Source organism: Canis aureus, chromosome 6, assembly GCF_053574225.1.
Source record: "Canis aureus isolate CA01 chromosome 6, VMU_Caureus_v.1.0, whole genome shotgun sequence".
Lineage (NCBI taxonomy): Eukaryota > Metazoa > Chordata > Mammalia > Carnivora > Canidae > Canis > Canis aureus.
Window position 1 is genome coordinate 65,901,170 of NC_135616.1, and position 14,176 is coordinate 65,915,345.

The 14,176-nt window shown below is 44.4% G+C and overlaps 1 protein-coding gene across 11 annotated transcripts in view; it reads right to left on the reverse strand.

Moving 5' to 3' along the window:
- The window catches only part of CACNA1E (calcium voltage-gated channel subunit alpha1 E), a 381,746-nt gene that overhangs the window by 48,638 nt on the left and 318,932 nt on the right, over positions 1-14,176 (reverse strand). For all 11 annotated transcript variants that reach the window (XM_077902060.1, XM_077902055.1, XM_077902065.1 and 8 more), the window contains 3 exons: positions 3,689-3,785; positions 1,205-1,365; positions 537-674 (listed from right to left, as the gene is read on the reverse strand). In XM_077902060.1, the coding sequence (XP_077758186.1) occupies positions 537-674; positions 1,205-1,365; positions 3,689-3,785 (396 nt within the window). The remainder of the gene's footprint in view (positions 1-536; positions 675-1,204; positions 1,366-3,688; positions 3,786-14,176) is intronic.

Here is a 14,176-nt window from a genome sequence, read left to right on the forward strand (position 1 = left end):
AGAAAAAAAGAAACTGCATTCTGTTGTCTTCTTCATAAGACAACAGAGAGGTATAATCAGAGAACGTATTTCTGAGTTCTTCTAGCTCATTTTTTTTTTAAAGTAGGTTCCATGCCTACCATGGAGCCCAACACAGGGCTTGAACTCATGACCCTGAGGGCAAGATCTGAGCTGATATTAAGAGTCAGAAGCTTAACCAACTGAACCAGTCAGGCACCTCTCTTCCAGCTCATTCTTAACCCTCAATCTTCAGGTAAAGGGCCAACTTGGAGGATGAATGTGTCTAAAACAGTCCCTAGGGACTAAAACAGTGAAAGTTTAAATTATTTCTGATTTTGTTATCTCCCTCTTGATTTTTGCCTTAAGGCTCTTCATTCTTCCTCTCTTCTACCTGTCTTACTCATGCATAACTATTTACCTTCCCTGGTATAATAACAAAGGGTTAGCCTCATTCATCCTGAATATGCTTCTCAAGGCAACCACGTGGCCCTATCTTAGCTCACACACAAGCATTCCAACTCAAACCCATCACTCACTGAGGCCATCCTTCCCCCGTGGAGACGGTGAAGAGGGTCAGCAGGGCCCAGATAATGTTGTCGTAGTGGAATTCATGGCGCTTCCATTCCCGGCCTTTCACCTCCATCTTGTTTTTTTCATGATCTACGTAGTTGCCTCTAAAACCAGAGTACAAATGAAATAGGGCCTCTTCACTATAGCTCATGGGAGAGTAAGGAAATTCTACAAACTTCAATAATGTGGCTAAGTAATAATCAGCATACAAAAACAAGGAAGAAAACACTATATTATCAAAGGCAGTCTATTACTATGGAATAGAAGTTGAATTTGGTGCCTAGCAGACATGGAAGATTAAATCCTAATCCTCTTACTAGTCACCTTGTCACCTTGAACAATGAAAACTTTCTGAGGCTCATCTTCCACATCTAGAATATATAAATGAAACCTCTCTCAAAAGGTCCTTGTGAAGATTTAAAATGAAAAACTGGATGTAGAATGCCATGTATCATGTCTGACACAAAAGAGGTGCTCAATAAAAGTTTAAAATGATCTATTTTGTCTTTTTCCTAAAAAGAGGAAGTGAGAGAGAGGTAAGAGAGAAAGAAAAGAGCTATCTGTGGAAGGTTGAGTGGGCTTCACCTGAATATACATTAGCACAAAGTGAGTGCCATGTGCCGGTTGCACTTACATGCACTCCTTCTCTGTGTCCTTGGAACTGTCTGTGCAATAAAAGAATTTTCCCTTGAAGAGCTGAACCGCAATGACAGCAAAGATGAACATGAAGAGCTTATAGACGATGAGTATGTTGAAGACATTCTTCAAGGAGGTCACCACACAGTCAAAGACAGCCTGCAAAGAGGATTAAAGAGCCCTGTGAGTCCCCAGAATGGCCTGTGCTTTTGCCTTGAGCTGAGTTGGGGCCACATCACCGCCAGCCAGGCCGACTGAGAAGGTGCCCCATTAGATACCACCTTACTAAGAAGTGATACTCCTGGGATTTGGAGCTGGCTTCCAAGCTGGTCATGACAGCAAGGACCTACTACCTAGAAGGGCACACGTGCTCTGAATCTGAAAGTAAACCCAAAGCAGTAGAAACCAAATGGCATCAGGCAACAGAGTGAGTTCTCTGTGGAACCCCAAAACGTGTACTCCATTTAGTGGGAGGCAGAAAAATCTATTGCATAAAGGAATCTTTGAGGGCATTTAGCCCTTTCTGGCCATTAAATGGCTTGTCCTTAAACTTACATGTATTTGATGACATTCTCAGATTTGGTTTATATACTGAATATGTATTGTTTCCCCTTTACCTTTCTAAATGGATCAGAGAGTAAGGTTAATTACCACTTTTGTTTGTTTGTTTTAGATTTGAGAGAGAGTGGGCATGCATGAGAGAGCATGAGCAGTGGGGAGAGGAAGAAGCAGACTCCCCACTGAGCAGGGAACAGGACCCCGGGATCATGACCTGGGCTGAAGGCAGGCGCTTAACCAACTAAACCACCCAGGTGCCCCTCACTTTTATTCATTTCAATGATATTTTGGATAAATTCCTACATTTGCTCCAAAGATGTTCAACACTTCACATAAATGTTCTCTAGCTTCAAGCTGGCTGTACTGGAGATGAAGATTCAACAGGTCACGTGGGAGGGGCTGGGGAGCTGCCTTCCCATAGGGCAGAGGGGACGGGGTGGGCAGAACCAGAGACTTGCTCTTCTGTTACAGGCCATGGATGTCCCTCTGCAGAATCCATTGTAGGCCCTGAGCCATGAAGGGTGACACAGGAACTCAACACATCTCAAGCCATTTTTAGGTTATTTTCTAGGTTTTTAGGTTTGGCTCACTGGAGAGTCTAGCTGCATAGTGGCACTGCATTTGTGTGGATGCCACATTTGTGAGGTTGCTTCCTTGCAGTGCTGGGTGAATATCGCTGGTTTAATTAGTTCAACACTACAGGGGATGTGAGCGACACACAGCCTTGTAGAATCATCAGAGCCACCTACACTTCCCTCAGGTTATGGAGCAGCAGAGAAAGCGAGAAGCCAGCACCTCCTAATTAAATGGAATTAACCAAGGGTGGGGTCACACTCTCCAGCCTGTTAACTGATTTCATCATGCTGTCTGCAGTCTCCTTAGGACCCCAACACAGCACACAAGAGAGGAGACCCCCGGAGCCCAGGCTGCAGCTAACAACAGTGGTGAGGGCTCCAGGCCCCAGGAGTTGGGGTGGGGCAGAAAGGACTTATGGTCAAGGATAAAGCCTGGCACTATGATGTGTCTATTAGCAGGTAGAGGGTTGTAATAAACGGTGTATGTAGCCCCTGAAGACCAGGCTCAGGCCTGGTGCTGTGGCTCACTCAGCTGGCCATGTGGCCTGGGCAGCAGTGAGTGGACCTCAGGACTGTGAACTGGGAGTTCTGGTCCCCTCCTTCAAGTGGCTGGCTCTTGCTCACAGGAATTCAGGAGGAAGAACTTTTCCCCCAGGACACTTCAGCTTCCATTAGTAGCAATTTATGTGTGGATGGAAGAGGGTCCAACAGGTCAGCAAACTAGATGTGAATGGTGAAGGACACCCTGAGGGCAGGAAGGTGTGGGCAGGGAAGCAGCCCCAGGAGGGTGGTACGGGGAGGGCCTGGGCCAGAAGAGAGGAGAACCAAAGTGATATACCTATGAAAGCACAGGTCCTGGCAACAGTAAGAACTTTAATTCATGTTAACTCACTTTCCCATTCTCTGCTTCTGCCAAAAAGGATTGTATTCTTGGGCAAGTTACCGACCAATCCGTGCCTTAAAAAGATGAAGGGTCAGCGCTAGAAAATCTTTTCCTTCTCTAGAATTACAAAGCATCCCAGGTTACTCAGCTCACAACACAGAGTACTCCTGCCACTTCTGTGCTGGTGTTCCTGTCCAACTTAATGACACAGGGTTCTTCCTGGATGACATGCCACAGCCAGAGTAGATATAAAGTATTACCTGGGTCTGGACTCAAGAAGCCAAAGCCCCCTTAGAGATCTCTTGGCACATTGATTCTTTTTCTTTGAGAAACAAACACCCTTAACTCAGGCAGACAAAAGAACACCAGTCTCTGAGCAAAAGGAATATTCCTGGAAGTGATTCTCCAAAAGTTGGCTGACCGTGGCTAAAGACAAGACAGGAGGAAGGGGACTTGGAAACTTTACCTTGAGTTTGGGCAAGCGCTTGATGGTCTTCAGTGGCCTCAGAACTCGGAGCACCCTCAGGGATTTGATGGTCTTGATGTCTCGCCCCTTGTTTGTTCTGCAGGGGACAGGTCCCCAGGGAATCGGCGGACGGGGGAGAAATGAAAGTGGCATTCACACTATTGCATTAACAGGGTGGTTAGGCAAGAGGCCAGAAATTGGGTCAGAGTAGACTCCCTTCAGGAAGACCCCAAAAACACTTTTTTCCCCCCAGGGAAAAGTTTCAATTCACTGTCTAGTGTGCACACGCTCCTATGCATGCACACCCATGCATATTCACACATAAGAACACACAAGCACACGCACAGAGGCTTCCATGCCGGTACGGTAATGAACACTTCCTCTCCCCAACAGCCAGAGTAACATGGCTCATTGCCACACTAGCAGAATGAAAATGGAAGATAACTAGGGAACATGACTGGTAGTCCACTCTGGATCCTCACTGTGCCTGGTCTAGTGCTTCTTCCTAAGCAGGCTCTCAAATGGTATCTGTTGAACGGACTAGGAACCCCAAGTCAAAAGCAAGTCTCCTCAGAGGACTTGACCTACTCCTTTCCTTGGCTCTAGGTGTTACCGCTGCAGAGTTCATTAGTTCAGGGGAGAACAGGGTGAGGAAGGGCAGTGGGGACAATCTTACTATGTTGGCTGCCGCTTCCAGAGAAGGCATGTTATGCAGGCTTCTTGCCAGGACCTTGGCTCACACCCCAATTACCTGTGTGTGGCTGGCTCTTTCTGCAGTCCCTTCCCATCTGAGGCACTCTATACCTAGCACAAGCTGCAGAGAGCCATAGAGTTGGAGAAGGCCCAAAATGCAGTCCCTGCCCACTTTATCCTTGCCCTTCAGCTAATGAGCTTCCCTACTCAGCTGCTTAGAAATATTTGCTCCTAATAGATAAGCTGTGCTTCTCTTTTTATTTTCAGGAATGAAATGAATAAACCTGCAATTCTTTCTCCACCCTGCTGATCCCCTGAGATCTTTGCATTCAATTCAAACAATCGCAATTTGTAAAAGACACAGATGGTAGGAAATGAGACTCTAAAGAGTGTGCTCAGGCTCTGGTTCTTTCCTCATGTTTGTCCAGAGCACCATTACACCAGCAGCCTGAGGAAATGGGATCCAGAACATCACATGGGAACTACAAGGACTTCTGCTGGTTTTTTACCCTGTCCTTCCCACCATACCCACCACCCCCTCTGACGGGGAGATAAAAGATCACCTATTCTTCCATAGAAGGCAAGGTAGGAAGACATGTAATGTAATCCAAGGAATGTTGGCTTTGCCCAGAATATGAATTTAAGGATGCCTTTAATAACTGCAGGCCAGTAAGACACTTTTATTCAGTTCAAGCTCTGAACATAGATATTCCAAAAGTACTACATTAAAAGGTCTTTGCCATCCAGGGATTTTGTATATTTTATAAACTCTTTTGCTGTATTATGTTTCTATATCTCCCTATCTATAAAAAGGCAGCTTCTAAGCCAAATAGATACCCAAACCAACACAAATGATCATTTCCCAAGAAGCCTTGGGGACTCCTAATTTTTGTTCTCTTGGATGTCAGTGAAAACTCAGCACTCATAGAAACTCCCCAGTCCTTTTCCACTGAGCAGGCTCCTTTTCCCAACCATACCTGTACCCTCCTCCAACCCACATCCCTTATTTTTTACTTCAAAGAAAAGAGAGAGCAATATTTACCCCAAAGCGTTCCTATGGAGGATCCAAGCAGAAAGCAGTTTAAAAAAAAAAAAAAAAAAGGAGGAAGAGGGGTGGAGAGAAGGAAACAGTCAGAAAGCTTCAGGGAGAACAGGAAACCTTACAGTAACAGGGAATTGGACAAGCACAGGCCCAGGAGATCCCGCTCACAGCCTTGGCACTTGTAGAATCCACACGCTTTGTGAAAGGAAGGGCCAGCACGCCATTTGCTCCACACCCACCTCTCCAACCTGCAAAGGCAAAGGCCCTTTGCAAGCACCAGTGATGCTGCCTCTAACCTGATGGCATTCCCCACATTGTGCTTGATCTCATGGAGCCCAGTCTACTGACATTTTCTAAATATAGCCTTTTACTTCCATTTCCTTAGTAGTCTTCAGACAAACTCTATTTCCCATGAGTTTATACAAAACCAAGTTATAGATACAGGAATTATGCTTGCTCTAGGCCAGAAATTGTATGGGAAAGGGCACTTTGTGTCATAGTGGCATATCTATGCTTCCAAAGGATTTCATTTGCGGTAGGGCACACAACCACTCTGTTGGGGATAATGTGACATCTCTCAAAAGCACGGATAAACAACACCATAAAACCACCTCAAAATACGGGGGAAGGCATTGTGTATCGAGGTCCTGATGTCACACAAAGGGATGCCCTTTGATAAGTTAAATGACCAACTGTCTGTCGTGAGCTGTTTACCATGCAGCTTGAAGAAAATTCATCCCAGCTCTATTTTGAGGCTTACCGATAACAAAAAGGGTGAGGACACAAATATGAAATATTTGAGATTAGAAATAATGAGAGCTAACTTTCTGCATATTTACTCTTGGCTAGACTCTATGCTAAGCCCTTTCACCACAACTCTATTTCACCACAACTTCTAATAATCTTAGGACACATAGATATGACTATCCTCATTTCACAAATGTGATTCAGAGAGATTAAGGAGTGCCTAGCATTAGCAGGGTGAGCTGGGCCTTGCAGCCATGCCTGTATGATGGCCAGAGCTCTTGTTCTGAACCACCAAGCCTTTGTAACAGCAGGTTTTGGTTCCAGGCTCTGTCAAACCAAATTCTAGGGCTGGAAAACATCCCTGAAATCCACTTAACTGCATCCTCAGAAAGATGTGCCTTGCATGAGATCACTCAATGAGTGAGCCACAGTGCCACTGGTGAACCTGCCTGTAGCCACGTAGAACCATCTAGAATTCAGGCTGTGGTGTGATTCTTAGTTGCTGATTGCTGGAAACATACTTTTTTTCTTCTTTTTAAAATTTTTTCAACATATCACAAACCTACATTACACCACTATATGTCACAAAGACTTCTAATGATTATTTTTACTCAATGATCTCATATTCAAAATTACATTAATTTTCACAGTAATTGCCAAATTCATGGTGATTTGGGATTAAACCCAAGGCTTTATAAATCTTAAATCCCTCATATTTTGCCCTCTGAGTGTTCAGATGGCAGAGATAGTATTTTCCCGAGTTATAGCAGTGTCTTCCCATGCACAAGACTGGGCACGTGGTAGAGCAGCTGAACACACCTTTATCCACTCATATAACAGCACTGATGGAATCCTTAATATACCTCAGGCATTATTAGGTGTGGATATACCACTGTGAATAAAACAAATGAGGTCCCTCACTTCTTGAAACTTTAGTAGGGATGACAGACCTCAAGTTAACCAGTAAACAAATGTGAGTATAATTGCAAACGATGTGCCATGGGGAAAAGGTAATCATTGAATTGAAAATGTCACCAAAACAACTACATTGGTCACTTTCCTTTCCCCAGGCTACATTCATCTTGAGGACAAGCTTAGGGAGAACCTTCCATATCCCTAAAATGAGAGAACAGAGTAGGATCAATGGATGGGCAGGTGATTCAGGGTGACACACTCCAGGCTTTTACCTGTTGCTTAGCCCAGGTCCTCAACTCTGAGACCTTTATGTCCAGTAGCATCTGAACGGGTTCTCAGAGGTTCATACTCACAGATGCCCATTTTATGAAGGAAGGCCCCAAATTTCTTGCTCTTCCCACACACCTGGATAAAGGACAGAATTTGTTCTCTATAATTAATTTTGCCCCAGGATCCTAGTAAAATACTCTGCTATGGAACAAAGAGCATTTCTGACCCATTGCTTATATGATTAGTGTGTCCCTTTTTTTGGAAAGTGGGGTTCCTTAATAGCACATTCTGATCTTAAAAGCTGATTGTAGCTGCCAATACACAGTGGAGGTGGGGGCACATTTGTCCCATTCTGACTCCCACAAAGTTGAGCCAGGGATAGTAATAAGACAGAGGCCCAAAGCAAAATAAAGATTAGTCATTGCTCTGCACATTTTTCAAACAGGTCCCTCATAGCAGAGGAGCCACTGAAAAGCTATGATTCTGAGTGGTTGCAGAAAAGCACACTTGCTTCTCAGTTTTGTTAACATATGTTCAGCACTGATTTGAAAATTGCCATTTGAAATGAAAGGAACACTAGATAACAAAGCCTCACAGAGGAAAAGTCTTGACAAGTTAGCCCTAGTATTAATATTAATTAAAATATCTCATAATTTACACATATGCGAGGCCAAACTACCTTTCCCAAATCCATGCACAGAAGGGTTATTTAAGCCATTATCAAAGTCAACAAGACTGCAAGGGAAATGTTATCAAACCAAGAGGACAAACTCTTCAAAGCGCTTTAATTGAGGCACATTATTTTTGAAATGATTCATGTGCTTTTTACAAATCATTTATATATAATCATTTGATAACACTTTGTTAGTCTTTGCTACCCCATGTATAATCAGGATTTTTTACACTGCCTAGCTAATTAGTGAGACTCATCAGGTTTAAAAATTGACTCTAATGTTAAAATTTGAAGATAATTTCACATGCTAGGATGTACTGGCCCCACTTTAATTGGGACTCAATTGGGCCATTCATTTTCCCATTTATTTCCTACTTATTTGGTAAGTTGCTGGCTGCTCTCCAGAAAAAAAAAAAAAAAAAGCCACATTTCTCTTATGTCTCATCAGGAAAAGATGAGAATTTTCCAGCTCAATTGTCAAACTGCCCTCCAGATCTTTCTTGTATAATCACTCATCATTCACTGTAATCTCGTACTTTAAACTTCCAGGTCCCCCCTTTCTCAAAGGATGTTCTCAAATTGATTTCTGCAGGGAACCAACTCCTTCCATGGTGGGCAGAGCAGGGACATCAGGTTCTGCAGAGCTCTTCCTTCCCTAAGTGGAATGGCCTTCTGCCCTCCCTAAGAGCCCCAGAGAAAACAGCCCAGCGATCTGAAGGGATCTCTTGCATTAGAAGGATTGACAGGTTTGTTGGAGTGTAAGGTGGGGAGAGGAGGTCACACTGTGAGGAGCCCTGAGCCTTGCTAAAATGTCTGGCCTATTATTTGGGAGACAATAATAATTTTAATATGCACTTGCTAAGTGTTTGGCACTGTATTGGACACTGAATATATTTTACCTCATTTAATTCTCACAAGACCAAAATATAGTTATTTTTAATTTCCACTTATGGATGAGGAAATGGAAGTTCAGAGAGTTAAGGCTGTAATAATTCAGAATACTGGGATACAGACCTAATTCAGGCTCTGAAATCTACGCCCTTACTTATGATGTGACAGTGCCTTTTCAGGTGGGAATCACAAGAGGGTTTTAACCAAAGGAGGAACAACAAAAGAAACCAGCAGTTCCCGAGCTCAAATATTGAGCTATCTATCGTCTTATCCTCAATCAGTCTAGGGTCTGTTGAGTGTTCATGGAAAGAAAAAGATACAGATGGAACAACAAGATGGACAAGGTCAGGGTGCCCTTCTCCACCTGGTCCATCGGTTTTGTCTGTCTCCAAGCACAGACAGTTATATCCGAAGGCTTAGGACAGATCCATTCCAAGCCACCAATTTGAGTTTACAGGGGTTAATGGGTTGGAACTAACTGCAACAACAGAGGTTGAAGGGAGTTTAATGTAACAGACAAAGCCCCTAAACCTCAAGTAAAAAAATACCAGCTATTTAAGAACTGGTTTTGCTACTAGTAAAATGAGTCAAAATAATCAAAGAGTCAAGCAATCCACTTCTCAACTATAAACCAGGACTGTTGAGTGATAAATGAAATACTGTGAAAGTACTTCAAAAGTTCTAAAGACCCATGAAAATGAGAAGTTCTCTTTGCATCGGCACTGCTTGTCTCCAGAGGAAGTGTAGGACCTGTTGGTAAGGCTAGTTCATTGATTTTTGTATTTTTCTTCCTCTCCCATACCTTAGCATTGCTTGGGGTCTCCCATGAGCCCTAAATCCTTTGCAACTCTGCCAACTTCCTTTGCTCGGTGACCAGGGCATTATTAACTCTGTAATAAGTGATTAGTGCATAATCCTTTCCTTCTTGCAAATGCACCTCAATGAGCTTCCAGTGCACATTCATCATTGCTTTTGAAAACTTTCTCCTTGGAAAACCACAGCACCATCTTCTAACTGGAAGGTCCAAGAACTAGGGAGCAGCAGAAGACAGCAAAGCACTTTTCTGTCTCCTAGCAGTTTTGTTATTCAGGCTGGGGAATAGTGACCTGATCTGTCTTGCTTCTTAGTCTTCATATTCTGAACATACCCAAGATCCCTCATCTGCTAATCTTTCCCAGAAGGCCTCGGCACTGGCTAAAGTCCAGCCAATACACTTCCCCAGCAGGAGACTAATTCATAATGCTAGGTTGTGGCTCTGTGAGTGCGGATTAAGCAGATGGCTTACAGGTCACATGATCTGAGCTCATCCTTCCCTAGTTCCATCATGAAATCTGCTCTGAGCTCCTCTAAAACTTACTTTTAAATATGGAGGACACTGTGGTGGATTTCTACTAATCCTGCAGGACTGAGCTCCTCCTACGTCTGTGAAGGCTTGCCTTATGTGCAGGGTGATTCTTGCATCCGAGGCTGGTTAGCCAAATTGTTGGCTAACATGTGAATGGGGCTGGCCTTAACTGGACCATTTTATTTTGCTTGGTTATGTGGCCACAGGCTGAGATCCCATTTATAATCAAGTATCTCCCAGAGTTGTGCTTGTTAATAAAGAGAAACGCTTGGGCATTCACACCCATTGCTTCCATATAATAAAGGTCTCCAAACGCACATTCCCTAGTAGCACCAATGGCATATACCACAGACAACGCACTTTCCAGTGTTCATCAAAAAACACGCACGCTGGGGCTTAATGCCAAGTTCTAAAGATCTTGAACTTATCTCTTTCTTTCGGGCACCCCTTCCATGTGGATCCCTCTCTGTCACTCCTGATTCATCTCCAAATCCATTTTCAAGGCAGCTCAGGTATAATACAGCAGTAGGCACCCCAAGTGTCCATGGCCATTAATCATCTTTAACGTCCCTGCCTGGGCACAAAAGTCTGGTAAAGTCACTCTTGAGGTGACTCTAAAGCTGGAGTCTCAAGAAACAACATCTTTCTATCTGCTCACTGCTGGAAATTTCCAATTCCAGCTCAGATAGCATCCTAAATCCACAGTTAATTGGCTACCTGATGGCTAAATTTAATTTTAATCCTTCATTCTCTTCCACAGAACAGTGGAACTGGATGACCTGTCTGGCTCAGTGGTAAATGGGTCTTCTTTGCATGAAGCAGGACTTTGTCCACTCTTTTTTTTTTCTTCTCCAAGATTAATGTGTAGTCATAGCTTCCTTTGGGAGTCTCCCCTTTCAGTTCTGGAAGGATAGGGGGTTGTCAAGAAAGAAGTCCCACAGCAAAGCTTGAGATCTGAGGGGGACTGCCTCAGACACAGGCAGGCAATAAAGAAAAGGAAGGAGCCAGCTATGGGGGAGAATGTCTGTTTTATTGTTACTGTGCTCTGCTGAGTGTAAGTACATCCTAGCATTTCAGTTCTGAATAGTCACTCCTTTCTCAGAGCACACATTTGTACCATTACAAATACAAAACCAGAACTGGGGTACCATATTCTGTGTCTCCTTAGGGCCTTTCCAAATCTAAAATTGTCTATATCTACGTATTTCACTGAATAAATTCAGAACCAGCTCTGCCACCGCAGCTAGTTCTGAATGCATTCAAAAAGGCCTTATCCATCTTAAAGACTAGGGCAAAGTGTCAAGTGTCAGAAAAGCAACATACTTCAATGAAAAGAATCTAATAAAAGCTAATGTGGGAATTCTGGTTCCTTCTGGCATCAAGAGGCAGATTGACTCATGTTTTTCCTTTCTGGCTAAGCACTGAATAATTAAAGGCCAAGTGCGGCTGTGATCCAGATCCCCTGCATGCCAGGGAGTTCTGACCTTACCTCATGCCCCACTAAGATGGCAAACAGCACAGGGAAGCTTTGGCCTCAGCTGCCAGAGAGCCTGCATGACTCTGACTGATGCACAGGCCCCAGATGGGGGAGGAGGTAAGAGCAGAATTGCTATTTTTCTTTTAAATTGTGTTGACAACCCATTATAAGCTGTGAGCTTACTAGTTAGAATCTAATCCAGGGTAGCTCACCTGGTGACTTAATTTGAGCTAGTCAAATAACATGCTGTAGAGGAATGAGAATGAAGAGGATGAGGGGCTTGGGTTGGAGTGCAGGATCGCACACACACATCTACCCCAGTACTCTCCTGCCTTTCCTCCAGAGACGCTGTCTCTGCCCAGCTGTCTGTCCAAATCCCTTCACTAGACATTTAAGATGCAAAACCCAAGGGCCAGATGGCACCATCATCACTGTGCACAGTCCCATAAGGCTCATGAACTCAACCTGACGTCGTGGCCACGTGGCTTCCCTATAAGGCAGCTGACTCTGGCAGAATGCCCCAAAGTGAGGGAATGTACCTGATGTGCAGATACCCAGAAATGCCAAGGCTGGAACCATCTTTGTTTTCCCACCCAGGAGGCTGGGAGGCAGACACGATGGCAACAGAGTATGAGGAAACTGGGAAAAGCAGCTGCTGGCCCTTCAGTGTAAAATAATTCTCAAACAGAAGAATCCCTCTTTTTCAGATAGAAAAAGATAAAAGAGAAAGGTTTCATAGATCCAGTCACTCACCAGACTTTTCTTGAAACCTCAAGGAGGAAAAGGCAGAGTCAGGACATTTATAGTTGGCAAACACTCTGTGTCTCCATATGGCCCAGAAAGTGGGGTGTTGTGAGAGCAGTGGAATGAGGGAGAAACATACCCAACTTCTGCCAAAACTCTGCCCATATCTCTATACAGGTATCTGGCTGAAGGCAGGAGACTTGAGTGTTCTTATAAATGCTTTATAATGTAAAAGTGTGCTGGGAGGAACAGGAAAGTTGCAATAGGAGTATCTTTCCATTTATTTCCTCATTTCCTGGTATGCTCATACTTAGAAAATAAATCCCCTTCCCTTCCTCCTCAAAAGTCAATAATAAAGTTCCCAAACAGAATTTGTCAGGTTTACATTATAAAGAATCCCTTCACTTGAGGTATGCAGCTATAGAAGAATAGAGAGTTCTCTTCAGCCACTACATAAACAACATATATGCTTATAGAAAACATACATGATGGCAGTGCAGATCTCTGCAGGAGGGCTCAGGGGACCACGCAGCTTTCTTTGAGAATTCAGCTACAGGCCATTCCCTCCCCTTGGTTAGGGGTATTGCTCTTGAGACTTGGGTTGGGTTCTGAGAAGATCCTGGCTGGTAGCGGTAAAAGGGATGCCAAGTCACCTCTGACTTCTGAGGCATCATACGAACATGTTACCATGACAATCATCAACAACTCTGCTCAAACTGAGCACCAGCCTGAGCAGAAGCCTCTATAGTAGCCTCTCCTCAAAAGGAGGAGAGAGAGACAGGGCAGAAGGAATAAGGTCATCTCTGAATGGTAGGCATTCCCAGGGGTAAATATATGGGTTATAACGATGAAAGCTGCAACTGCAAGGAGGGAGGTCCTTGAAAAGCCTGCAGAAAACCCCACATTTGGCCTCTTGTTGGCTTGAGCCCCGTACCATGGCCCAGCAGTGCAACACAGGCTCCCTTCTGCTGTCTGCCCCAGGCCGGGCCCTCACTCTGCTGGCAGATGGGACCCTGGCCAACCCTACCAAAGTGATGGGAGAGCTGAATTCTCTGGTGCCCTTAATGAGGAAGGGGAGAGAAGAGAGTTAGGAAGCATGGTGCATGAGCGAGAGAAAGCATTAACTGGACCTCAGCAATGTGACAAAGGCCAGAGGACAGGGGTGTGAGCCTGTTCCATGAGCAGGAGAAAGGGGAGTGGAAATGTGCATGGCCAGCTTGGAAGGATGGTAACAAAAGAGTGGATGGAGAAGGGTGAGCAAGTACCATTTACATTTCCAGGGAAATTAAGAAAAAGTTCAGGAAGTGACATCACTAAAAGCAAGTGATGGATCATAACTCTCAATCCATCACATAAGTATGGACCCCAGAACCAGGGGATTCTTGGGGTTCCCTGCACTGTACCTGGTCTGAGGACCAACAGAGAGGCTTCGGTTCCGGGGCTGTTAAGGCTTCCCCTGCCACCAGCACCAAAGCCACCACCGCCATGTTTTCAAAGGGCACAAAAAAAGAACAAGATAGATGACAACCCTCCAGCCCACTGTTATCACTCTGGATCTGAGGAGAAACAGATGGGCTGTGGACATGGGGCAGGCATGCAGAGGCTTCCTCTAAAATGTACCTCCTCCCCATGGGCACCTACATACCTGCCTGGTTACCAGGCAAAGGGTGTATATGTGTGTGTATAAAACA